The sequence below is a fragment of the Poecile atricapillus genome, chromosome 3 (genome assembly GCF_030490865.1).
Source record: "Poecile atricapillus isolate bPoeAtr1 chromosome 3, bPoeAtr1.hap1, whole genome shotgun sequence".
NCBI lineage: Eukaryota > Metazoa > Chordata > Aves > Passeriformes > Paridae > Poecile > Poecile atricapillus.
In genome coordinates, this window is record NC_081251.1 from 74,225,831 (window position 1) to 74,253,486 (window position 27,656).

General features: G+C 36.7%; 1 protein-coding gene across 5 annotated transcripts in view; it reads right to left on the reverse strand.

Moving 5' to 3' along the window:
• SMOC2 (SPARC related modular calcium binding 2) overlaps window positions 1-27,656 on the reverse strand; it is a 150,325-nt gene that overhangs the window by 42,277 nt on the left and 80,392 nt on the right. For all 5 annotated transcript variants that reach the window (XM_058836233.1, XM_058836232.1, XM_058836237.1 and 2 more), the window contains exons 7-8: window positions 27,253-27,327; window positions 2,089-2,275 (exon numbers count right to left, since the gene is read on the reverse strand). In XM_058836233.1, coding sequence (XP_058692216.1) covers window positions 2,089-2,275; window positions 27,253-27,327 — 262 coding nt within the window. The remainder of the gene's footprint in view (window positions 1-2,088; window positions 2,276-27,252; window positions 27,328-27,656) is intronic.

The following is a 27,656-nucleotide window of genomic DNA, read 5'->3' on the forward strand; positions in this document are numbered from 1 at the left end:
ACCCTCAAGGGTGGAAACCCTCAAGAGTTCTGTCCCTCAAAAACCCCTGCGGTGCCTCTGTTTGGGGGTCTCTGTTTTGGACTTGAGTTTGTTCCCATGCTGAATAAGTGGTTTCATGAACCGGGAGCCCTTCTCGGTTGGTGTTTCATGCTGGTCCCCAGAATCCTGCAGCTTCTCTGGACAAGATCCTGAGGTTGCTGACTGCAACAGAGTGGGTCTAGCAAAGGGCCATGAATAGGATTACAGGACTGGAAGATTTGATATAGTAAGGAAAGAGTGCTGACAATGTTCACCCTGGAGAAGTAAAGGCTCAGGGAGGATCTTAATGCTGTCTCTAAATATCCAGAGAGGAAAATAATGAAAGGGAAGTTATAATCTTCTTGCTGATGTCCAGTGGCAGGAGAAAAGGCAATGGGCACAAAATAAAATACTGAAAATTTCATGCAAAGGTAACAAATAAACTTCTGATGGCAATCAAACACTAAAACCTAGAGACTGCCAAGAGAAGCTATGGATTCCTCATCCTTAGCAATACTCAGAATAAACTGGACACAGTCCTGAGCAATCCACTCTAGATGATATTGCTTTGAGTAGGGGGATTGGATCAGAGAATGTCCAGAGGTCCCTACCAATCTCAACTATTCTGTGACTCTATAATAAAATGATATCAATAAGAAAAAAAAAAAACAAAAAACAAAAAACACAACCCCCTTCCAAAAAAAAAACCAAAAAAACAAACCAAAAACCCACAAGAAAAAAAAACCCACAAGAAAGAAAACCCAAACCAAAACAAAAACAAAAAACAGAAATGACCCTACCAAAACCCAAAACCCAACAAAAACAAAACCACAGCAAAAGCCCTATTGCTTGATGAGCAGAAGAAGATTATTTGGACTCAAATTAGGGAATAGGAAATAAAATTATTTATGGTAATAATTCAAAGAAGGATTAGCACTAAATAGAAGAAACAGTGAAAAAACCTAGGGGTGGAGAACAAAGAAAGAGCATAAAAGGGAATATCCGGAATTTCTAGAAATCATCCTTAGATACTCACACAATACATATACTGATCCTACAGTTCTAGGATCAAATTTAGACTATTATGTTTTGACCATTTATAGACCTCAACTTGCCAGAAATAGTTGATTGACCAACAGCGACTCTGTTATGATAAAATCACTCTAAGTGATAAAATCAAAGAATGCTTAAGGTTGGAAAAGACCTCTAAGATCATCAAGTCGTCTTCAGATGGCACTGTAGCTGGCATAGTCTAGAATAAGGTATAAACAGCTAGCAATAAATCAACACTTGAAGAATATGTGAAAAAGTCCTCCCCAAGAATACACTATTTTAAGCTTATAAAGCATGTTTCTTTCACAAACCTTATGCAAATGATAAAAAAGATTTTGCTGAAGTTATGAAAGAGTTATGATTGCATCAAGATACCTATACTGCCTGCCAGCTCTATATGAGCTTCTATGTCATTTCTACAAGGGCCAAACCTCAATAACCAACCTAAATAACATCCTTTGGAACCTGATATGCTCTTTGCCTGCATCTGCTCTATGTGGCTCACAATATTTCACCATGTATCCAGCTCTGTTGAGATGACTGAACTCCAAACTTCTATTAGTAACACACTAAAATGATATTTCCTCTCTATGGGTTCCCAAGGAGTTGTTCCATCAAAGCCTATCAAATGAAATAGTTGAGGAGGTTGCTGGAAAAATAACTAAGCATTTCTGAGGTTGGACATGGTTTCTGTCATAGACCATCCTACTTGGCTCTTTTATATTCAGGATAAGGAGTGTGAGATTTCCTCTGGGATTATCCATTATATGCTCCAAGCCTTGGATTCCCAGCACAAAACAGGAACATAGAAGACGACTAGGATGGCAAACTGCCTGTGCCATTGCAGAGTCCATGGCCATCTGACTTTAATTTTGGACATCTCAAAATATTTCACTTTATAGCTGAAAAAACCTATAAGATGTAATTCCACCAGCAATACAAATCTCCATGATAGTCCATGGGCACTAGGGCATGCTCTTACTACAGCTTTTGAGAGCTGAAGGTGTACTCCCTTACCTGGTTGATGTACCGGGGATGGGACGTCCCGTATCCACCAGAACACACCAGCAGTAGCCCGTGGAAGGATGGCATTGCACTGGTTTGTAGAGGCCACCCTGAGCACACTCTGGAATGAACACATTGTCTTTCTGGGGCTGTTTTGCTTCCTCCAGGGCTGACTGAAGTTCTTGGTCACATGACGATGCTTTTGGATGGAAAAGAAAAGGTATTGAAGAAGATAGATGGAAAGCGCCTACTCGATTTATCGAACAGATTTTATATCTTTCTTTGATTGCGTATAAGGATTTTCTTTGTGAAGGCTTGCTACAGCTCAAATACCAGCTACATTTGTTTAGGCTATATATTGTTAGAAATTTTAGTTTCCTTTTCAGGTAGCTGCTGCATTTTGTAGTCCTAATAATATCTTGAATTCCTCCTTTCCTATACTTGATATAATCTGTGGATAAGCAAATACTTTGTGACCTTAAAGAAATCCTCATGCGCTCCACAGTCCCTAAAGTATAGATTCTTTTCAGAGAGAACAGTAAAAATCCAACTGCTTTGGATTCCTTAAATGAATTATTCGTCTAGATATTCATTTTGATGTTTATATTCTCCTCATTCTTTCAAGTTTTGAAATAACCTCTTAACACAGTGAGAATTCTTCCACGTTCTTTTCTGGTGATTCTGGCATTGGCAATGTATCATTTGCTCTGGAGAGCAAAGATCCACAAGAATACATTTTTAAGTCATGAAATCAGTATGTCCGCAATCTTTCAGTATGTGTGAAAAACTTACATATCTATACATTCTCAGCCTTTACATGACACTATGAGGCAAGAGGGAAAGAGCAGAAACCACAGGGCCTAGACAATTTACATTAATCAGTAAAGTAACACCTTTGCTGAGGATTTTTGGTCACTAATAATAGACTGCTACATGTGAAATTTCAGAGACAGTAAATAAAAAAGACTATTTATTCAAGCCATTTTTTCTCCAGGCACTTTAAAAGCAGTCATCTGTCATCTGAAATTGTTAAAAAGTAAAACAATTTCCAAACTATTCATTAGGAAAAAAATATTAAATATTTGAAAACAAGAATGAAGCACTTCAATATTAAGCACTTCACAGATATTCAAATTACTATAGGAAAATTTCAAGCTAGTAAAATTTCCATAAATAAGAGATTCTCTTGAGTTAAAGAACAGTCATTTTAATGTTATTAAAAAAAAAAAAAAGTGGGTAATATTTGGTCTTCTTTCAAACCAGTTAAAGGATTTATTTTTGATTTTTAATAGCTCAGTGCACAAAGAACAAGGTGAATCCTGACTGAATAGTCTAGTGCATTTTAACAAATTTCAGCTCTAGGGTAACCTTGTTTTCTTTTATCCACAGAGTTCAGAAAATTATTTGCAAATTGTAGGCACCGACAGAAATTGACTAATCATGTGCAGAATATTACTGCTCTTTGATGGCTTTTCAAAAATGTAAATGCTCAAAATCAGTAAGATTGCTGCTGCAGGGGAAAAGGTGTTAGGAAGCACAACACCTTCATACTTCAACGGCACACAATTCCATCTATACAATGGCCTGGTTTACAGAACAGTGTGCTTTTTTCCAATCCATGTAAAAGGTTTAAAAAAAGAGAATATCACTTGCTAGCTTGATTACATAAGGCACAGATGAAGGTCTTTAGATGACTTTTGTTCCTCTTTTGTTTCATATAGTAATTGAATGAAGTATCTAGATAATTTGATGATTTTGAATGTTTTTGTCTTGGTCTACCCGCATAAACAGAGACTGAATACCTCTCAAATTTCCAGTGTTTAGATAATAAAGTGTACTTAGAGAATCACTGTATTAGGGACAGAAACATTCTTTAAAAAAGGGAAATAGGAATTATTTGCATGTTGAAACCTCCACAGAAATAGCTATAGCTTGACAAAGCAGAAATCTGTCACCAACATCCTCCTAGAGTAGCCAAAATAAATCTTCCCCTCAGTGAATCTGGATTATGATGACTATCAAGTAACAAGCTGTGACAACTCTAGAAAACACCTCACTTAGCTGTGTTGTTCACTTTTTATGTTTTGTATGCAATCAAGCGGAAAAGAGCACATGGGGTGAAGTGGCTGCCATGAGAGAGAGGATATAATTACTCTTCTTTAAACACCACTAAATTAATGTCTCTTTCATACAGATAAACCTTGGGGCCGTGCCATTAGTTACTGTGACCTTCTCTTGGTTTATGTCCTTATAACTAGCAACATAATATGGCAGATGTTCAGGTATTCTCATCTCCCCAAAACCCAGCTTTGTAAGAAAAATACATTTGTATGCTCCCAGCTTTGTTTAGAAAATACACCGGTGTATAAAGTATAGTCAAGTCATCCAGATAAACAAAATGTATCTGAACAGAGAGGGTGTGATGGAAAATTCCCAGTGCAGAAGCAGATACTGTTTCAGCTGTGGGCATAAACCACACTCCCTTAATTTCTGTGAAATTCTAGTTTCTACTGATTGAAACAACCTGTGAAGGACTGCACTGCTGACTCACAGGCCACTTGAGTCGCCTCTGTTGAGGTGATTTAGGAGACAGTGTTAGACTTAGATAACTGGTCGTTACTGGTTGACTTCCGGAGGCAAGATTTTCTATAAGCTGTTGCTCAAGCCAGAAATGTATATCATTTGCACTAGGACATGTTTTTTCTGGTCCTTTTATTCCCTTATGTCAGGTTTTAAATCTCAGATGTACACAATATACAGAATTATGGGGAAGATGCCACAGGAGGGCTGGAAACATGGCTTATAGCTTTAGGAGGGACAGTCAGACTGCTCGAACCTAACATCAGACGTGAGACTGGAAACAGAGCAGACAGTAATCAAAGGAAGGTTTAAAGATAAAGAGGAAGAACTTTCCCCTCCTTGAAACTTTTAATTTCTTATTATCTTTCCCTTACAGATGGGAAATTTTAACAAGCAGAGGAACGCTTATCACCAGGCTTAAATTAGTTTTCAGATAAAATCTAGATTATTTCTAACAAATTAGAGGGGAAAAAAAAGAGTATGATATACACTACATCTGTCAGTTCTCTATGAGCCGAATGACTGAGTCTTATTACAAATCTGCTGAAGAAAGTTCATTAATTTCATTCAACAAAAATGCAGAATAGCTTATAATTTTTCTCCCTTATACAATGGCTAATGAGCTTCAGGTTAGCTAGCAGGCCATGTGCCCAAAAGAGTAATTTCTGAAGTCTAATGTTTTGTAGACTTTTGACACTACCATTTGTGTCACCATTACTACTTCCCTGTTTGTTTTCCCCGCTATAACATTGTTCCTACCTAAAGGAAAACTTTTCTAAAATGCTTATCTATAATCCTGCCTGCCAGAACCAGAACATTAATCCTCTGTGTGATTTCCTGTCTGAGGGAGCCATTCATCCCCTTTCAGACTTTTCATTCAATTATTTACAGCAGGAGTAGTGGAAAGATGCAACTGTAGCCCTGTGATGCTAAGAGCTGTTATCACAAGAGCTACCATACTGCTGAAAATAATTGCCTTTATAATGTCAGAAGAGTCATGGTCAACAAATGTTCATTTCCCAGGAGAACCAGTGATAAATGTCATTAACTTAGAAAACCTCTGACAGTTTGTCCAAACAATCTGACAACAACTATGAACTGGAACCATAACAGATGGATGCCAGAAGTTCATAAAGTGAGCAGTATGGAAAAGGATCTATGCCACAGTAAAAGAAGGATGAATACCTTACTCATTAAAATGCATCAAACTTTCTATGGAATGTGTTACTACAATAACATTCCTTCTGGGAGCAGAAAAGCACTGACACTCAAGTATCTTCCTTTCAAGGAATGTGCTTACACTGTTGTTATTTTACTTAGTCCCTTCAATTTTACCTTGCCAGAAAAAAAAAAAAAAAAAAAAAAAGAGATACTTTCCAAGCTTCTTAGTAAAAAAATAGTTGAACATGGCTAAAAAAAATCCTTTCTGAATAGTCCAGCATGTTAGCCAGCACTATACCTTAGCTGGGATAATTTATTTCAGGTTAATGCACCTTTCTGCATTTCCTACCCAAACTACATTTTATTTTGGGCTTATAAGCATTGCTGATTCAACACAAGGCATTTCATATAAAGAAATATACCTTTTTGCCCAGTTTTTCACCAAGAGCCTTTGTACCATCCACCCAATGGCCATTTCTGAATGACAAAGTAAAATTCTTGCTTACCACTAAGAGCTAATTTTAATAAAATGTTTTAGATGTAATGTATGTTACACTTTGTATGTCACAGTGCTATTCTTGCCTTTTCATTTTAAAGATTAGTTGCTAAATACGTTTTTCATGTTCTGGTTTCAGATGCCTTTACAGTCCATTACAAACAAGCAGCTGAAATGCTGCATCTTCTGCCAATAAGAAACACACTTCAGCTAATGACAAACTCGGAGGAGAAGTTTCATGTTTAGTATAAAATCTTTGGTCAATTTTTTTATTTTTTTACATTCTTCCTTAAGAAAACAGTCTAGATTTCAATAAATCAAGTTAATTTACAATAATTTTTTTAAAGAAAATGTAAGTTAATTAAGAAAATTTAAATTAATTAATTTTTAAGAAAAAATACCTCCACAGTAACAGGATGTAGCACTGTAAATCCTTATTTATTAAAGATTCCATTTACTAATCTGTGATGGGCTACCTAAAGTGTTAATTAATGTTTACTAGGGAATGCCCTAGAGGAGAATAGCACTAACTTTTCTGGAAAAGTAATCTTGAATAATCTATTTAACTGTGCATTTTTCTGTGGCACAACTACAGCACCAAGTGCTGTATTATGTATGTTAGGGTAATTATCTTGTTAGTCTTGTAACAGATCCCTGATTTCAGAAATTCAAGCAGATTTTCTTCTGCGTTTTATCACAACTTGTCCCAGCATGTGGAATTTCATGATTACAAATAATTTGAGTTTGCTTTTTTTGCGTAAATATAAGTAGCTGTATTTGTCTGTAAATTTCAGTGTGCTCCACAGAAACAAGTTGTCAAATCTGCAGAAAAGTACATTGGCATCTGTATGGTACTTTAACAGTTCCTGTCACTATACAAATATACCCTTCCAATTTAATTAACCCCACAATGTGTACACAACAAACAGAATCCACTCCAAGAAATTCTGTTTTCAGTCGGTTCCTTCTCCCTTCTTTTCTCATTATCATAATGGGCTATGAAAGGATAATTTAGGCAGCTTGGTTTTCACGGTAAATGGATCTTTTACTGGAAGTTCAGTGTTCCCTATAGAAAGCTGGTAACAAGAAACCTGTGAACAAAAATACTTCCAAAAGTGACAAGTTCTAGAGGAGTGCAGTATAACATTACTGGAAGTTAATATTGCAGTTCTGCCCTGTTTCTGTGAGGATATACAGACAGAATATAATCATGTCAAAATTTTAGTATACTTAAATTGTATGACAGCTTCTGCTAATCAGAGTGGTATTCAAATCATCTGTCTGTCCTAGTAAATTAAGCCTAATTTAAGTGCACTTCAAGTACTGATTTACAGAAGCTTTATGCTAGTTTATTTCAATACACCATGGTTAGGATGGACATAGTCATCCTACTGATACCCATGAAACCCTCCAAGAAATTTCACATCTCATGAGAGTAAGAATTTGATCTATTTGCTTAGGATGAACTCTCTTTGAACCAGTGAAGTTAATACACCCCCAAGGAAACTGATCACAATATGTTTTTTTATTTTTAACTAGTTTTCGTAGTATTCAAGTTTCATTGAATGGAATTCCACTTACATTAGACCAAATTGAATTTCCACATATGACCAAAATGTTCACTTTAGAAATGAAAGTGGGAAGTGGGATAATTTCTATTCAAGCTATGCACTTCCTGCAGAGGGATTGAAGTTGACTGAATGGCAAAAGGGTCCACTACAGCAGTGGCTCCATCATTCCATGTCAACAAACATGCCCCTTCAAGGTAAATTAACAGGTTCTTTACCTGTAGCTGACCAATTTCATCACCCAGAATCCATCAATTCTGTTCCTGATATAAGCATAGCCAATACAAATGACAAAAATTCCCCAGATTATTTCATTCTAGTAAAAGAGGGATGGTTTTCTATTTTTTCAGGGTTTCCTTTTGTCCAGATGTTCTCTAGCATGACAGATTCCCTCTCTGAAGAGGTGGATGGAGTGGTATAATGCACTTTGAATGCCAGCTTCCTACCCTTTGTGTACAGTAAGCTGTTTCCTCATTCCTTGTGGCCAGAGCATGGGCATCTCTCACAACTCTATTTTAAGATCGTTTTTTTTTCAAACCAGGACACCTCTTCTTACAAGAATTTGTCTGCCTGCCACCTCTTTCAAGTAACCTTGATGCTAACTGAAATCAAGTGTAGCTCAATGCTACAAAAAACACAATAATTAATTTGCTCATGCTACTAGCTTCTTACAAAGGCTGTTCATTAACCTGGATCAAACAAAAGGTATTTATGTGGGCCAGGCTTCTCCCAGTAAAAAATCCATGGAAAAATGCCTACTAAATATATGAGTTCTCAGCTGAACATATTCATATGCACGTATGTTTCCAGTTAAGCCTAATATTTGTTCATGGACCAAGTATTGATTGTAAGGAATAGGTAACATTAATAAACACTCAACCTTAGACCCAGCATCTAGATGGCAACCAAAACCTAGGACTAAATTACAGCATTAATACTCATCTGGCGCCACATGTTTTGATTTATGTTAGGTTCAGATGCGCATCAGCATGAGGGTTCTCAAAGCCTGGAGGAAGCTGGCAACTTTCCTACCCATATTCTTTCTCATTTCTGAAAAAACTTGTGGGAACCAAATATTGCAGGCCCCTTGTGTGCATTTTCAGAGAGCTCTCAATGTACAGCTGATCACTGTTTTGCACTCTTAGAGCTTGGGCCGATGATTGTGGCTCAGAAGGCAAAGCTTCATTGCTTCAACACAGCCCTAATGATTAATTTATATACTTCAGTCCATTGAACAAAGAAGGATAAATCACAGACAGATGCTCTCATTTATCTGTGTGGTTTCATATGCAAAGACACTGCAATACACAAGGAAAATCATCTGAAAATGCACTGAGCCCACTGAAAAAAACAGAGACCACTAGCCCCCATTTAGCTTTACCTGGAAAGAATATAATCATAATCAATATCATCTACTGGTATACACCAAGATTTTTCTCAGCTTTTACCCTGGGTCTGAGTAGCCAAGTAGCCCTATATCAAATCAAGATTTCTGAAATACACAAAATCTGGTTCTATCTACCGGCAAAAGTTTGTGGGGGGGGCATAAGACAGAAGTCTGAAATGTAATGGGATGACTTGCTCTTGAATCAAAATCCAAACCCAGTTTTCTGCTGGAATTTTTAAAGAAAGTTTCTGGTATAGGGAAGTTTTTTGCACATACCTCTACAATTCTTTATTTTTTTAAGATTTGAAATCCTGTAACCACAGTTACTGAGAAAGACTGTAACCACAGTCACTGCAAAAGAAAAAGAACTGTTTCGCTCAAAAAACTAATAGAATTTTAGCATTCTATTTGGTTGTTCCTTTGCTTGGTTGTTTATTTTTTTTAGCCCAACTTCTTTGTTAAAACAGATGAGAAACATTACGCAAGTATTCAAATTTATCCTCTCACAGAATTAAAACTAATTTAAATTAATCAGATATTCATTTGTGATCCTTTTTCTCTTCACTGCCATTGAACAGATTAAGGGATCAAACTAGCTACCTTTTTTAAACCAAATGTAATTCTCTATTTTTCTGTTCTTACTCAGATTGGATAGAACAGTAGCATGAGATGTCCTGACTTGAAAATTCCCACAGAAATTAGTCTTATCTTACAAATATGACACAATCAGATTCTAAATGTTTAAATATTAGCATTTACTTCTACGGTAGATCAATAAGAGAGAAACATGAAGTGAGTACAGGTTATAGATTAGAGTTATTTCAAAGATGCATTTTGCATTAAAGCCAAAATATTTGCATTGAACTTCCCAACTCAAATATTTTATTGCGCCATCTATGAAATGCGCAAAAGCCGTAAACCAAAAGCAGCACATTTTTGTTAAGTCTTTAACAGCAGTGTGTGAAAGTGATAGCAAGCCTTTGCAAAGTGCCAGGCATGATCCAAGGACTGTTTACACCCTGCCTTCTTCAATGGATCTTTAAAAAGAACCTTTACACAAATCAAAAATCATTTAAAGCCAAATGGTCAATGACATTGACAATGGCATCGGGCTTCACAACGAGAGTGAAAAATCCAGTCTTCTGAGGAGATGAGATCCCTCATCCTGATCTCTGAGCGCATGAGATCCATGTGCTTTTGCTCAATTAATGGAAAGAGCATGGATTACCATCTCCAGGTGTTCTTGCTAAGCTTTGTTAACTTGACTTCCCTAACATGAGAGAGGATAATGTGCAAATGACTGCCCCATCCTTCAAGGATACACTGAAAGCAGTTATTTGCCAAATGGGATGAAATCTGATTTTTCTACATAAGAAATACTGGTACATATTTTATGGTATGGTACAATATTGTTACATATAGCTGCCTCCTCCTGCCAGAGCAGAGCAGCCCAACTCTGTTCAAACTGCAACACCAACCAAACGAAAAAGCCACCACCCAAAATTACAGCAAATGAAAATCACTGACTTTTCCCAAACACAGTGTCTGGTTGGCCAGCTTGCTATAGCAATCTGAAGGCTCATTCATTAAACAAAATTGCGCAAAGCTATCATTCTTGCTTTATGAGTATATTGACCAGCAAATGTGAGTCTCCTGCCAGTGGAAAAATATCTCATTTTTCAAGAGAGATTTGAAGTGAAAATAAAGCTGGTTCACTTTTTCCATGGAGCTGTGAAAATGAAACTCTTTGCCAGGTAAGCTGAGGGTACATATTTGTTTGAGTAGCTCTACTAAAAATTAAAAAACAAAACAGGCAGACAGGGATGCCTAAATTCATACTTTGGCACTTAAATATCCCAGCCAGCTTACACGAATGTTTATCCATCTAGCATTTCCCACCCATGAAACAGAAGTTCTTTCTCTTCCCCATTTTGGAAACTGAGATACTTAGACCAGTGTGTGAATATGACTTTGGATATTTGACCTTAGGCACTCAAGTAATTTTCCTTTCAGAGGTGTACGGTGGCATCTCTGGCTGCAGCCTGTGTCATGTTCCTGCCACTGGTTCACACTGCTAATGCTCTTGGCACCATGCAGTGTTTTCCAGCCTTATTGCTTAACTCCTGTCTGAGGTGACTGCACTCCACTACATTTAATTTTCTAAGTATCAACTCATTTCCAACCACCTCACAGACAGAATCCTAACTACTGTTGCAGAAGCCAGGAGGAGCCAGGAGGATTTCTGGCTGTTTTATGGGAATGTGATCTGGGATGCATAGTTTAAAAACGTGCAGATACATTAAAAAATATAAGAGAATGTTATTCTGAATTTTGGTAGCTTTCCTTTACATGTGTCAGTGTATCTTTACAAAATGGTCAATACTGTCTGCACCTTTGTCTAACTCATAGCAGACTGGATGGGCATTACAGAATAGTAAGAATTTGGCCCTCTGGCACTGAGCAGCAATACAGAGATTAAACAGGCTGCTGAAACAAATACTCCATTTGTTCTTCAGTGTTTCGTGCAGTTACTTTGACAGACATAATTCAAAAGTCTATGCTGTCATTGCCTCTCAGGTAAGTACCTTTAAAACATACTTGGTTTAAACAATCCCAAAATTAAAAAAATTTAGTAATACTGAGAATATGATTAAACCCTTAAAACTAACCTATGACAGATTAATCAAAAATTGGCCATTTTTCTACTGTTTTTTTCTTCTTCAACTCATCAAAGAGAAGACAAGAAGCAGGTGGAAAATGGGCATGCATATTATTGCTTCTGTCTCTAATTACAAGGACTGTGTTGTGCAATGAAAAACCTTTTAAGAGAGCAACAAACAAGTCCTCTAAGGTGGTATCTTCTGTTGACGACACTGCTCCCAGAACTTTTGTCCTCAGTATGAGATTCAACAATGTGAACGTGAAGCCTGGTCAAAAGGTGACTGCACTGCTTTAACCCTGCATAAAGCTGAAGGCTCATTTCAGATTAAAGGCTGTGCAGGTCTTTGCCCCCCTATATATTTGGATATAGCACACTATATCCAAGGCACACTATTTATACAGCACGTAGGATCCCAGTATTCATAACAGGAGAGCTCCAGGATTCAGATAGAACACTGTTTACTGATTTTGGCAAAGTTTTGTGTGCAATAAAGAGGATGAGCCAAAGAAGAGTAAAAGCCAGTAAGAATATTCTAATACTAATTCTTTCAGCTCCAACAACTTTTAATATAGCTTTGTGTTGCTCTTTCTTTTCTTTTTTTTTTTCTTTTGTCATATGGCCATGGTTAAACAGTTCAGCCTGTGCTTTGGTTTCAAGAGCAAAGACAAATTTTTGGCTTGGCTTTACCTTCAAACTTTGGACAAAAACAAGGGCAATCTGAATTAAAAATAAAAATTTCAATTCCACCCCACTTTAATACTTGTTTTCAAAAACAAGTGGATAATGCTGAATATGATGTGAGAGCAAAACATCGCTATGCTTTTGGAGAATGGGAGACCTACAATCATATTGAAAATTCCAGGACAAAATTTCTGCTCCTGTAAATTGGAAACATTCCATTGCAGACAGTAGGGATCAGCAGCAGAAAAGTCCGTCCCAAGAATATTCAGAACAATTTTAAAGGTTTCTTTATACTATACTATCCATATGCTATACTTTGTGCTATACTATCCATAGTAGCAAAGACTTTCGAACCAGTAAAATGAGAGTTTTAAAGAGTCTAAAGATCCTTAACCCTTTGCAACCCACGATTACTTTATGTGCTCAGAAGATCACTATTTTTAACATGCCACACAAATGATACAAATGGTACAGGCCTTGCAAAAATACTTCCCAACAATCTAATTAATGTGTGTGAGAGTAAAGAGCAGGTTTCCCAAAGTGTTATTTTTCAAGGTATTTGCTTGGTACTTCCAGCCTTTTCAGACCAGTTCCGATCTTGTCTCCCCACACAGCCATGGATAACTGCCTCAAGCCATATTTACTTTGAAGCTCCCTACAACTAAGGAAGAAAATCCAAAAGACTGGTTTGGGCAGTACTGTTCAAGTAAAACAGATTATAAATATTTAACTTTTACAATAAGCTTCATAGGAAAGAGCAATGTTAGCATTCAGTCACCCAATAGGGAAATGCTTTTATTATTGCTTATGTGAAGACAGTTCTGTTATTGTTTCTACATATAACGCATTGTATGCCTTGTGCTTTTTTAATTTGGGAAAATTAAATGTTGTTTAATGGCTGGACAATAATGCAAAAGGAAGCTCAGTGCATGATGCTCCCAGGAGGTTGTAAAGCTATTGCAATCAGAGCTGTTGCTAATTAAATCTGCCTATTGTTACTAAGTGTTTGGGGCCAAAACAATCCACCACTGGCATAATTAATGTCGTCCACAAGGGCCTTTAGTGGAACTTGTTTTCATCAACCATGAGGAACAAACACAGGCTAAAGAAGGGTGGAAAAGCCCCTACATTTACAAACCTTGGGTCTCATTTGGGAATAACTACAGTACACTCCCATGGCAAGTACCCTCAAACACTAGTAATTTTGCCTCATACATGTATGCACATTTTCATAAAGATAGCATGCAGGAGAAGACACAGGCATCAAAGGGGCAAGGCTATCCCTACACATTTTACAATAACACAGTGGCAAGTATAGTTTGCAGAGTGAAGGGGATGAACATTTAAAGTTATCTCTCAGTTGTAAGGAAAAAGATCTAAATCCAATGTCATGATTTACATAACTGAAACACTGAGATCAACAAACAAAAGACATGAAGTCTACATGCGAAATTGAAAAAAGGGGTGCCTTTTCATTTAGAGAAATACCACTATTTCAATTGTTCAATATGTCTTTTTCTTCACTTCCACCTGCTATACTACATAAGTCTGTAAAGCTCCGTATTGAACTCTACAGTCCTCTACTAGATGCTATCCCAACCACCTCTCTGATGAAACTTTTCTTCTGCTTGCATTAATCTGTCCAGATTGTGACAGCCCTGCCCAAAGCAAAGCCAGGGTTAGAGCCCTAGAGTTCCTGGCTAGCTGCCCTGAATGTAAGCAATGAAACCGCGCTGTCTGCCTCCACTAGCTGACGTCAGATGTTTTTGCATACAATACTTTGTAGGCTGCTTAAGTCTCCACAATGACACCCTGAGGAAGTAATATTGGCACAAAATGTAGCCCAAGATTCTGAGCACCAGTCAGTCAGACCAACAGCATTTACATTATGACATTTGTATTGAGTTTTATTTGAAAAACTCAAATGAACTTCCACAAAACAACTCTCAGCTTTGACTAGGATGATGCATTCATACTTATGAAGCATCTTGACTCGGGACGAATTCTTATTAAGGAAGCATTCTTACTTAGAAAAGTACTGAATTAATGCTGAAAATATACTTCACTAGCTTTAGGGTCAAACATCTAGTTGCTCCTACATTTTGGTATCCTTCAGTATCCTGCAGTACAGATAACAAAGCTGGACCAGGTATCTCTGAAACAGCCTCTGACACCCTACACAGATAGGTAATGACGCCTTTCCAAGTTTACTCAATCTAAGAATCTCTCTCCTATTCTTTGCAGTCACTGCTCAACTGGGTGCTCCTAAGAACTCTCAGCTTGGTTTTGGGGTCACTGTATTTTCAGACCACAGCCTGCAAACTCATTCTCCTCATAAAGCCCCCAGTTTATGCCTGTGGCTGTCTTAGTTAAGAAGAGAAGATAAAAGAAAAGAGATGATGAGTCAGTGTTACAAGAAATGCTCACTAGCATTTGAGATTGTGCAATGATATGTAGGCAAAAATTGAGAAACAGGCAGTGAAGCAGATCAGCTACTGTCAGGAGAGAAAGAAGACTGCAGAAGGATTGGAACGGCACGGCGAATTCTCTGCAACCAACTTTGAGGATGAATAACAGACTATAGTAACATTGCAGAGGGCTCCAATAAAAGCAGGTATGAAACAAAAGATAAAATAAGTTTAAATATAATTCTTCTGATTCACGAACTTTCTTAATCATATAAGGGATAAAAAGACCTGAAACAAGGCATTTTTTCTCCAGCCTTTCTGTGGACAGGGAGTTCTCTATATGGAAGCCATACAGGCTCATTTTTACAAGAGTATTGAAACGGTAAGTGCACCATGTCATCCTTAGGGCCATGATTAGTTACGTGACATATTATCTTCTCTGATGTGTGAAGGTATTTATGAATATTCAATTTTTCTGAATATAAATATGATTCAGTGTGCAAAACACATCCTCTGGTAACAATTAAGTTGTGCATAAAGGTAATAAAGAGAAAATACTTTATTCAGCCTTGCAGCTGGCAATACCAGTGGAGTAGAGGAGCCCTTGTGCTGACAGCACATTCATTAAATTCAAGAAGAATTCCAGCTATGTAACAGCAGCACAGGACTGTCCTACTGCCACTGATTTGGCAGACTGATATACTACATACTAGCTACTTTAAGAAATGAGTGTGCACTGTGTTTCCAAGAGAAGTGATAACACCATCATCAGTCCTGTACTGCTAATATCCCCATAAAGGACATTAAAAAAAAAAAAAAAAAGAAGGAAAATTAAAAGAAATCCTCCAGGCCTGATTCCCCTCTCTCCTCATAAGCATTACAGTGGTATTAGCCTTGTAACTGCAGCAGTCACTCCTATTTACACTGTTCTGAGTAAAATGAGGCTTTATGCCTGTTGAAACTAAATCATCTGCTCCTACAGTCATTTTCTATTATTATATTGGACTGTTGAGCTGAAGGGATGAACTACAGGATGTGTGACTACATTACAAGTCACTGTTTTATACTAAAGATGTTGGTAAGTAAATGGGAAGAAGTGACCTTTCAAAACCACTGACATTTATATTGATATTTTTGGCTTTGCTGCTTCTCTGTTGTGTCAATTCATAGGAATTTCACATCCTAATCACATCCTAAAAATGCTCTTGAATTGATTTTAAATTCTGATTAGAAACTGCAAGAAAAATAAAACCATAAGTCCCTTAAGCTAAGAGTCTTTTACAGCCAAACAGGAGAGCAATGAGATTAGCAATTTTCTCATCACCTTCTGGCAGTTTATGATTTTAGCTACATAACTGGAGTTTTAGGAAAGTCAGGGAGGAAACAAGATCAGAAGTTAGTTAAATTTCTCCTCCCCAAACCAGTTAGGCAAATAAACAAACAAAAAGTGCCCCTACCTCCTTGCCAGCCAGAACCAGAGTAACTGGGTACAGGGATGTTCTGAAAGAGTAAATTGAACCAGAACAGTGTGGTCATGAGACTCTGCAACTAATCACACCCTTGACTTTGTTAACAGTCTCCATTGTATCAGAGAATGTGGATGAATTCACTAAGCAACAGGTAAGTATAACTAACCATCAGGATCAGTCTTTTTCAGTCCTTTCATCTTTCGGAATTTGCTTTAATACAGATATGAAAATTTGGCCTAATGACTGTGGGAGACACTCAACCTCTCCTATGATTTGAACTTGAACAGAACTTGCAATTCAGAACTCTTTCTTACAAAAAGAAAGTCTTTCTTACTTGATCTCAGATTTTGGAGGCACTTGAAGAGTTAATTTAACTTCATACTCCTCTGCTTCCAGACCAAATATCAACAAGTTTGTTGCCCTGATCTGACTGGGTGTGCTGGAAAATAATTCAAGGACATTAAAAGTCACCCATGTTTGAGGAATTTATAATGCATTCTAGCCCCACAAAAAGTGCATCTAACCATTCCTTCAAATAGAGGCCACTAAAAGTTCTTTCATTTTGGTAAGTTTTTTTACTCACTGAAGAACAAAACTGGTAAGTTTAAATATCACTAAGATCTCACTGGAAAACAATGGAACAAGGTAACTCACTGCTTAAATGGCAAAAACATAATTTTTTCCATAGCTTCTTATGACTGTAATACAGGTGGTTGAAAAATTTTGAGTGTCTGCTGGAAAACCAAGATTTGAATGAAAAGATGCTTTTCATTCAGTGTTTCTTTTTGAGGAAAAAGAGAACAAAATCCCTCAACAAGCTGTTTGTGTTGAACTTCACAGAGATCCACGCAATCCAAGATTCCTGAAGTATATGAGTTTATGAAGCAGGGAGACCATTATGTTCTACATATATTGTCAGCCTAAGGACCCATCCCTCAAAAAAGGAAGAATAAATGAAGTTTTAAAATTACAGCTCCAACAATGCATTACAATGAAACATCAAGTTTTTTGAGTTTTGAGCCGAAACCATTCAGTTATTTGAAGACCTTGTTTATTGAATTTTTGCCTTGAAGATGAACTTTTTTTAGATGAAAATACATAAATTTAAAAAACAAGATCCCTAGTAAGTCATGTTTTCCACAGAAGGTTTAATTTTCAACCAGTTTGGCATATTAACCTTGGGCTTCTCTTTTCTCTTGTATTTTGACCAAGAGAATTTAATATCTGAAATTTAATTTACAGCCTTAATTGTATTTAAACATAGTTTTATTTGTGGACGAGTGCAGATACTTTGCCTGCTCTTTTTAAACTGAAACAGGCATTAAAAATAGCTTAATGAAAAAGAGTGGTCTGTCTCTTCAACCACTGCTTCTTCTCCAGTAACACAGAAATATAGTGCATTGTGGAAATGATACTTAATGCTATTCCCAGGCAGTTAGTCTTAGTGCAGGGAAAACACAGTGTCTAACATTTACCTGGAGCAGTCTGATTTGAGAGACAACAGAGCACAATGTACAGAGTGCAGTGAAATGTAAAGCAAGCCAGTCATAACACAATAGTTGGGGTCTAGATGGGAAGATCTCTAAGTGGGTTTATGTACTTTAGCATTGTAATTTGACTACAAGAAGTTCCCTTGCCCTGATGATCCTTGGTGTGGCCTTGCATGGAAACAAGCTTCTACATTGGAAATTAACAAAAGAATCCAGAAAACTGCATTAAGGACAGGGTAGTGTAAAGAATCCATGGATGACAGACAGCATCAACCTTGAACCTTTAATAATCCATAAAAGCAGACACTGCTGTAAAGAGACTAATGCAGTAGCTTCATTGCAGATGTATGGCCAATGCACAGATTTGGAGGTGAATTCCACCCATCACACAGAAGTCACTGTAGGAGTTGAACTTCTCTTGCTTTTGTATCAAATGGAAAAAAACTAAAATTACTGATGGGGCCTCAAAATGTTCCTGCATCATGTAGCAATTTTTTACAGAATTAAGGAAAAAGCCAAGAATTTATTTTTTTAAAATAATTAAGCATGAGCTGCAAAACAAGCTGTCAGCCTTGTCAACAATTTTGTTCAGAGATACATGGCTTGGCAAATAAGAAATCTGGAATTAATATGTGATAAATCATCCAATTAAAAATCCCTCCAAATTTAAGCCACCATGACTAGTCATAGCCTGATCTACCAGGGAAGATTATATGGTACTCCCATGGTCTGTACTTCCATCAACAACACTCAAAACTTTTTTGTGCTGATCAAGCAGTAGAATTCCACAGTCCACATAACTGGTTTTCGCTTTTTTCTTTTTTTATTATTCTTATTCAATTATTGGAAGGGTAGATAGCTGGTTATTTGAGTTATCCTGATGGAACTAAAGGTCTAACCTGCATAGACCATGGAAATTTTGTCCTAACTATCAGGTCATTGTATGATGATGGAAGGCCTGGCAGCTCTTACTGTTTACCCTGTTGCAAGACCTATCTTCTACATACCCAACAATCATAGCACAGCCATATCCAAAACCAGACTGTCTTGACTGAAAGTTTTATCTATTTCCCAGAAAGATTATGTCATTAGATATGATCCAGTCGAATATGTTTCTGTGCATAAACATGATTTACATTATTTCTTTTTTTCATCTGTCACTAAAATATAGATCTTTAACCTGACATTCCTCTTAGGATTTATGGACCTTATTGACGTTTTTATGATTATGCAATGTGATGTCTGGCAAACCACAGAAAGCTGTGGGTAGGTGGGGGAGTGCATGTCTGAAAACTAAAGGAGAACTTCAAGCAGGACTGTTGCGTCATTTACTTGCTGTAGAAAGTAATGTGATATAATTAAAAATGGCCGCAAAAGATTACTATCTTTTGGCATCAAATTTTAACACATGCAGTAAAATAGAAATTATCGGCCTTGAATAAAACAGATTTTTTTTTTTTCGTCCCCACAGTGGGGGTCCAGTAAAGCCCTGGAACATCCTGAGGATAAAGAACATTAACTGGATGTAAAACAGAGCTCATTTTTAATGGTTTAGGATAGGAGGATCTTCCCCTGTAGTGGGAGGAAAAAGCTGGAAATGTTAGCGCTTGATCTTTTTTAAGGTTTTAAACTAATATGTAAAATTAAAATGAAGATAAATGAAAATCTTTGTGAAAAGGATTATTAAAGATAAGACAGTTCTATAATAAGCATGATCCAGCAGCCTATGAATTAAGAATGAATCATAATATACAAGCAGTGTGGGGAGGTCTGGAAAGCTTAATCTTCTTGGACGACTCTGAAAGAACTGAAAGAAAACAGTAATTTTCCTTTACCAATTTAGGTCAAGCAAGGCAAAGCAAGACAAGGAAAAGAAAGAGGACCAGGGTATGAAGAGTGATTTTGTTCACTGGTGAAAAAGATGAAGAGGTTGAGGAGTACTGTTCCCTCCATTGTAACAGGTAAATCAAGACTAGGATCTCATTAAAAAGTAAGACAAAGTTCTCTATTAGGAACTAAATCAACCATTTACTGATTGGCCCTAGTGGTGTGAACATTCAGTAGCTTTTAAGCCATGAGTTTTTCAGCTGCCAGAGGATACCTTGCAAGCAAGATTTGAAAGAATTCTACTCTAAAACTATTGTGGTTCTTGACAGAAAAAAAACAACAAATGAAGCAAAGGGAACTACCTCCTACACTTTACAATATTTAAAAATATAACAGCAGTTGTGACAGTGTCTCATGGATCTCCCTCCCCAGCAGTTTCTTAACAATGCTAGGTTTAGAGCAAAATACAAATCAGAAATTGTAGTTCACTCCAAATAATTAAGTTCATTCTTGAACTCTAAAGGGAACATTTAGTGAATCAGCTATAAGAGACAACCCAAAGAGTCTAAGAAGGCCATAAGATTCTTGCTTTGGAAGCTTCCAGTCTTCATATGAGTAAGTATTTCTTACCAAAATTCCATGCAATGCTTTTCTCTTTAACTGCCGTGCACCACTTTACTGAAAGAACAGGCCAAACAAAAAATGTTCTACCAGCTCATGTCCTTCAGCACCCACAGATTTTACAGGGCCCAAAAGCCAGATCTATCGCTAACAAAAAAATACTTGGACTTGATGCAGATGTCATAAAATAATGCCAGTGCCTTTGCCTGTGTAGGGAACTGACCTGTAGGTGAGCCCAAGGTAAAAATTAACAGAAAAAAACGTCTGGACTTGAACTTGTCTAAAATTTGGCAGAGACAGATTGCCCATCTGTTATGGACTGAGCTCCCTTTGACAGGATCCATGTGTTGACTTAATAGCCTGTTGGGATGTTTGAAGACATTTAAAATCAATACTTGTGCCTTCTACTTCCCTTTCATGGTTTGAATTGATGTTTCTAGGGCTGAGGCCAATTCAGTTTCAGATACTCTGGATTATCAATCCTCTGTGCCAGAGCATTACAGATTTTCAACAGGCTATTGTAACTTTTAGCCCCTGACAATGTCAGATACTCTAGGCATGATGTGGATATACTTCAACAGTTTATTACCATGCTTATGAGTTCTCCAGCTACAGCTAATGACTGCATTTACAACACAAGCTTGGGAGTGCAATTCCCATGGTTGGGTGTGGCTCATACCTCACTAATTGGAAAGAAACACTGTCTTTACGGCTGATGAGCTAGTAACAGGCAAAAAACTTCAGTTTTTTTGTGTAATTCAGTGGTTTGCAATTAATGGACTGCTTCTACTCAGGCTCTTTCCCTATGCCAATCTACTTTATGCATTAATTTGAAGTCCATTTGTGAGTGTCCAATATAGGCATAATATATTAAGAGCAAGTAGGAGTCATCCTCATCTGCTCCTCCTTTAATGCTAAATACCAGCAAATTTGAGAATTAAAGATTAGCCAGGGCTCTGCAGGCCAACACATGACTTCTTAGGAACCCCCAGGGAAAAAGACAGGCAACAAGCTTTTAAAACACTTTCTTCCCCCTCTTGCCTATGTTCTTTCATCACTTCTTTATGATATTCACTTTGATTTCCTTCTGTTATAACTGGTTTCATATCTCAAATCTTCACATTGTAAAATAAGCCTAATTCAAAATACTTCTAGAAAACTTCTATTTTGTAATAAATATGTAAGTTGAAACATGCAACTGGATCTTAATTTTTCTTTGCTAGCTCACACAACTTCAACTGCAGGTAATTTATCTTCAATGAACACAAAAGCAACATCTGGAAAATGCAACAATTAATGAGAATAAATAAAAAGCTGTAACTCCGTTTTCTGTCTCTAGGTTATTAATTCTCATTAATTCTCATTAATTCTCCTATGCTTACAAAGGAATTGCTCTTAGAATTGATGACACATGAACTCTTACATTTATTTCCTGTGAAATATTTTTTTTTTCCCATGCAAGTTTTTTTTAACTTTAGGACTGACTTTTTTCACAATAGGCAAAAGAGGAAGAAGTTCTTTATTGAGATTGGAATGAACATGAATGTCGGAATATGGAACAAGGTTTGTCTTGGTCCTTTCAGGAGTAGACTTTCAGGGAATGATCAGTGCACAAGGACACCACTGGAACAATTGACTCTGAGAAACAAAACAAAGCAAGCTAACAAGACAAACCTCACTGACAACCAACATAGTTTCCATGTGAGAAAAACTCTTATGTACAAATGCTTTGAAGCTGTCAGATGACATGACAGTAAAAACTGCATTCACCTCTTAGAATGTCATATTAATCAGTCTCACTGGCAGACTTTGCCAACAGATTCAGACTATACAGACAGATAAATGCAAGCAGCTACTTTGTATAGATACAGACACATAATTATCACTTTATATTTCATTATTTTATTCTATTAAGAAGGTATTCTCAGCAAACGTTACACCATTTTCATTTGCATTTGCAGCCAGTCTGTGATACATGGCTGTATGTGCCAGTCAGTGTTTTCCCAGATGGTGTTTTGAGAATGAAACTCCTGTTGGATCAAAAGTCTCTACTACTAATTGATAAAATCTTGCAACAGATTTTTTAAGTCCTGAAAATCATAAGCTGTAGCAAAAAGGCAGCAATAAAACACTACTCCATTGGGTCAGAAAATTAAATAAAAAGCCATGTGTCCCTTTCACCTGCACACAGGTGAAGTAAAAAATTATGATGATGATGATGATTCTACATTACCAGAATACCTATATAAAGTGGTTGAAATCTGGGCACAATCTTGAAATCACTAAAACCATAATTTGAGGAGGCAATTAATTTGTATTTAGGATTCTTCCTTCTAGACAAAAAATGTTATCATCACATAAACCTGACCCTGCCTCAGAAGTCTTAATGGTAGATCAGGGTTTTCTCTGGGTCAACCCTGTTTTCTCATGGATTATGTGTGGCTTGTCCACTAGCATCAGGTTAAAGCATGTAAGCATAAAGATGGCAGAAATCATGAATGGGGCACAAACACTGCATCATGTGTCTGTGTGGTTCAGATGAAATATGAACTATTGGGTCAAAAAAGAAAGGGAACAATTTCTTCCTCTCTTCTATATTGGTGATACTGGTCATACTGGATTATCAACACAACAAACACCAGTTTTACAACCTCTTTACAATGTTCGTTAAATACATGATCAATAAATGTATGATCAATAAAGATATAAATTATTAGCACTAAGATACTATTACATCTTTATGGATACTGAATATGAAAGTATAATAATAAGAAAACAGAACTGAATAGTAAATAGGTGAAATTGTACTGTATTTTAGCAACTAGAACAACATTCAAACATTTTTTTTCATCCTGAATTACATTATCACCAGAATCTCTAAGGTCTTTTAGTACCTATGTAAGTGTATTAGAGTTTATAGATGACTTTTTCTTACCTGTATTTGCAAAATTAATGAAATTTTACACTAAGTATGGTTTATTCTGTAGTGTATAGATTCTACTGAGAAATTACTGAGTACTTTAAGAAACTTTTGAACATTAAAAATATAATCAGTTAAATTCACCCTATTTATTTCTTAGGAAAGTGCTCCCACAACAGACTATTTGAAAATAATGGCTCACAAGTTCAAGCTAACAAAATTAATTTGAAGATTCACCGGGCACTGTGAAAATAATTAAACTACACTTTCTTTGTCTATACTCAAACACAAAAAAAAGGGTGTACAACCTCTGAAAAGTGTCATGCTTTGTTCCCGAGAATCCCACAGGGATATACACTGATGATAGAGCAGATGTAGCAAGAAGAGCCCAAGATATTTACAGTCCAACCTGAGCTCCTCTCAGAGACTGCATTTTTCCCTGTTAGGTGATGGGAAAGCATCTGCACTGTCTTCTCCACTCACAGTAAATTTGCACTGAGCCCTGAAGTTACAATAACTGGCAATTGCAAAGAACATAGTCCAAAATATCCAGTTTCTTCAAGGCAAAAAACCTTCTGTCCTCTGGTCTTTACAAAATACTAAAGTTCTAAAAGAGCAGCACCTGGATTTCCAACTGATACATGTGTGGGATTAAGTTTGCCTAAAGCACAGACACCTTAATATCAGCTACAGATCTAAACCAGTCACCATGCCTAGTGAGCTCCAGATACAGAGTCAGCTGCGCAATGCTGGGGCTGTACCATGAGCTGGGTGGCTCTCCAGGCTCCACTGACTGCACTGGTCACAGCCCCACAAACTACAGCAGGAATTTAGACACTGGCTTCACAGACAGACAGCAGTGTAGGCTGCTACATTTTGATGTCTTAATCAGAACCCATGTCGTCCCTTGCTCAATGGTTTCTGTTTATTTTTTATAGCTGTTGGCGAAATTCTTATATCTGATATGGCAAATCCGCAGTATTTTCTGTGGAATGTAGAAAGAAATGAAGAGTGTGGGGTAGTCATAAAATATTTGCAAAGGCACTGTAACATATGTATAAAACATCTCAGCAAAAACTATTTTAGCAATGAGATGGATACTCTAAGTATGGAAAGAAAAACTATTTTGAAAATAATCTTCAGTGTACAAAAAGAGCTAAAATGGGGATGTTTCTAGTCAAATCTGCTGCTCTAAACTGAGCTGTTGTAACATGATCCAGTGTTGATGGCATTTTTGCCGGGAGTAAAATTTTGTTCTCAAAAACTAATAGGTTAAGTATCACTCCACAAATGTCTTCAGTGAGCAGCACAGGCCTTTTTCTCTGAGCCAACAAAAAGAATATACACTAGAAGGCATTACAGAACATGGATATATAATCCACTAATTTCATGCCTTGCATCTGTGAGTCTTGCAAATGCCATTACTCCATGCTAAATTAATTTAGGCTCATTCGGTCAAATGAATGCACTGGAGAACAAATATAAACTAGAATTTCCTGAGACATTATTATCTATCTTCCAAAACCTAAAATAGTTTATGCTGATTTTACTGGCTAATTGTAACTGGCAGGTCATTTGCAGAATAGTAAAAGCAAACCAGTTCATGAGGGGTAGAACAAATTTAATGTATTCATTTGTGACCTTAACTCACAAAAACTTTCTCCTAATGAGATTGATTTTTCAGCTCAAGACAAATTTGTAGATGGCATATTGATCATGATATTCAGGTAAAAACTAGCAAGAAGAGAGCAGTGCAGACTAAAATAGTATTTTTAAATAGGATATTTGTATCTTGCCTGAAATTTTTAGTTTTGTCTTTTTTTCAGTTATGTTCTATAGGCAGGGCTAGATGATAGTGTTATTTACCCCTCAAAAATTTCTTTGACAGCACTAGGATTAGTACAGAAAAACAAAGGAACATTTAGCCTATTATGAATAAATTTGGCTTCATGTTTTGTTTTATAAACACAGTTCCTATGCAGAGATAAATTTTCCTCATTTTCCTCAGGCAAATATTTTTCAATAAGCTTTCTGATGTTTGTATATCCAAGTCTGAATCAGAGTTCTCTAAGCTAGTCTATATTTATGCTTTATATTGAAGCCTGGAAGTGGGAAGATGGCAAATTTACAATCCATTGGATTCAGTGGTGAGATCTTTCCTGTTCTGTACACATAACAGTCTGGAGCTGATTCTCTGTGGATGTTCCCAAAAGCCTTGGCACACCCTGAGAGGTAACAAGGGAAATTTTTTTTATTTTTTTTTTCCCCAAGAATTTAAAAAGCTGCCTACAAGAATCACTGAAGATACTGGTTTTAGCACCTGGATTCACCTTGATTATGTCAGTCTGGAACAGCAGTTATACCTACAAATTAAAGCAAGGTTTGTTACACAGTACCTCCTGAAGTAATTCTGCTAGCCTGGGTATGGCACCTGAGCAAGACCTGCTGTTAACAAACATACCACAATCATGTTCTGGATGATGGGCTGCCAGTCACAACACAGGTAAATTATGCTTCTGATTTCTCTTCTCTTGTAAATACATGTTTTAGATGGACTGGAGGTTACCAGTTCCCAGAAATAAACCCACCTTTTTGATTTTGTCTGTGTGGGGATGTGTGGGTGTTTGTGTGTGTCGAAGCTTTGGCTTCCAGCAGCTACACTGCAAACTCAAGAAATCTTGCTTTAGTCTCTAGCACTGTCAAAACTAAACAAACACTCCTAACAGTGACTATTTTCTATACACATATTTTATGCAACAGAAATCCCAAAGGAATTCTGTTCTTGCCTACACTGACTAAAGAAATGACAAATTAAATCTCCAGCATGAAAAGTATTTGCTTCTTGTCTACACTGTTTAAGGTCCCTCCCTTAAGTGTCTACTGCAAAATCAAGGATAAAAAAAAAATATTAATAATTATTGCACCAATCTTAAAAATAGCTTCTATAAAGGAATCTTTAAACTTTTTAGCATCTTACTTTCCTTCTTATGATGATTGCTTGTCTTTTCTAAATGCTTTTGGCCCTCAATTCAATAAAATACTTAAGCACAGTACTTAATATAAAGCATAATCTCAATTTCTACTGGTTTTGAAGCATGGCTTGGGGTGATTTACTGAATCATAGCCTATGTCATTAATGTTTCCTTTCAAACTATACACTTTTCCACAGAAATAGAAACCAGGAAGATTCTCTAAAGCTTATCCCACTGAAAGGAAGGAGCAATGAGAAAGGCATCAAAATCCACCAAAGCACTGAATTTATCTGAATACTACACACTTCAGTTTTGGGACATTCACCTGACATACCTAATCCAGGTTTAAAAAGCTCAATTCTAAACAGTGATGAAAATAAGTAAAGCCAGAATTCCACAATTATTTTTAAAAAGCAACATAATTAATTCACACCAAACCAGTGATCAGTTTGTAAATAGCAGGTGACTGATGCAGTAAAAAGCAAGCAACACTGTCTTTCTGAATCCTTCTCACTGACAACTGGCTTCTGATCGGAGTTTGCTTCTTTTCAGGTTTGCCTCCTAAGATTTACCACCTAACAAATGTAACCCACAGAAAAAGCACCTAATTGCTACATATCACACAAAAATAAGCAGATAACAAAGAGGGAGATAATTAAAAAGAATGCAAAAAATAAATGTCTGACCCACTAACAGATGCAAATAGATGTCAGCCAGAGACTTTAGTGGACTAATATAATTTTAGCCAAGTAAAGCCCGGCCAGAAGTACTTCTCTATAAAAGGAACGTATTATGCATGAGCTTAGTAAATCATCACCATGCACATCATTAAGGCACTATCATACAACAAGAGTGGAAACATGATGGTTATTAAAATGGTTCATGCATATCTTCACAGGAGCTTGGCAAAGTAAGGACAACCTAAGTTTCTTACCTGAGCTTTTATTGGTTTTGTTCTGTCTACTCTTTACTTGCTCAGTCCATAAGGTAGGATAACGAGAAGCTATATCTAGAAAAAAAAAAAAAGGCAACAGAAAATACTTTATAAATGTTAACCTTTTTAAAAGTTATTAGCAACTGAATAGTAGTCGGTAGTTTCAAAGAAACATTTATCAAAAAAAAAAAAGGTCCCTCTGGTTTATATTAAGGCACTTTAGACTATTATTCATACAAGGCATGAATAGCCTTTTTCTTATCCCATTTGTACAGAAGATTGAAATAAATACTTTTAGACAAAAATTATGTTTAATTAAAATAAAAATGTCCTAGCCTGGACCCAAAGTATATAATGGCTGCTGACCAAGTTCTGCAAGATTAGCAGTGAGTGATAAGGCAGAC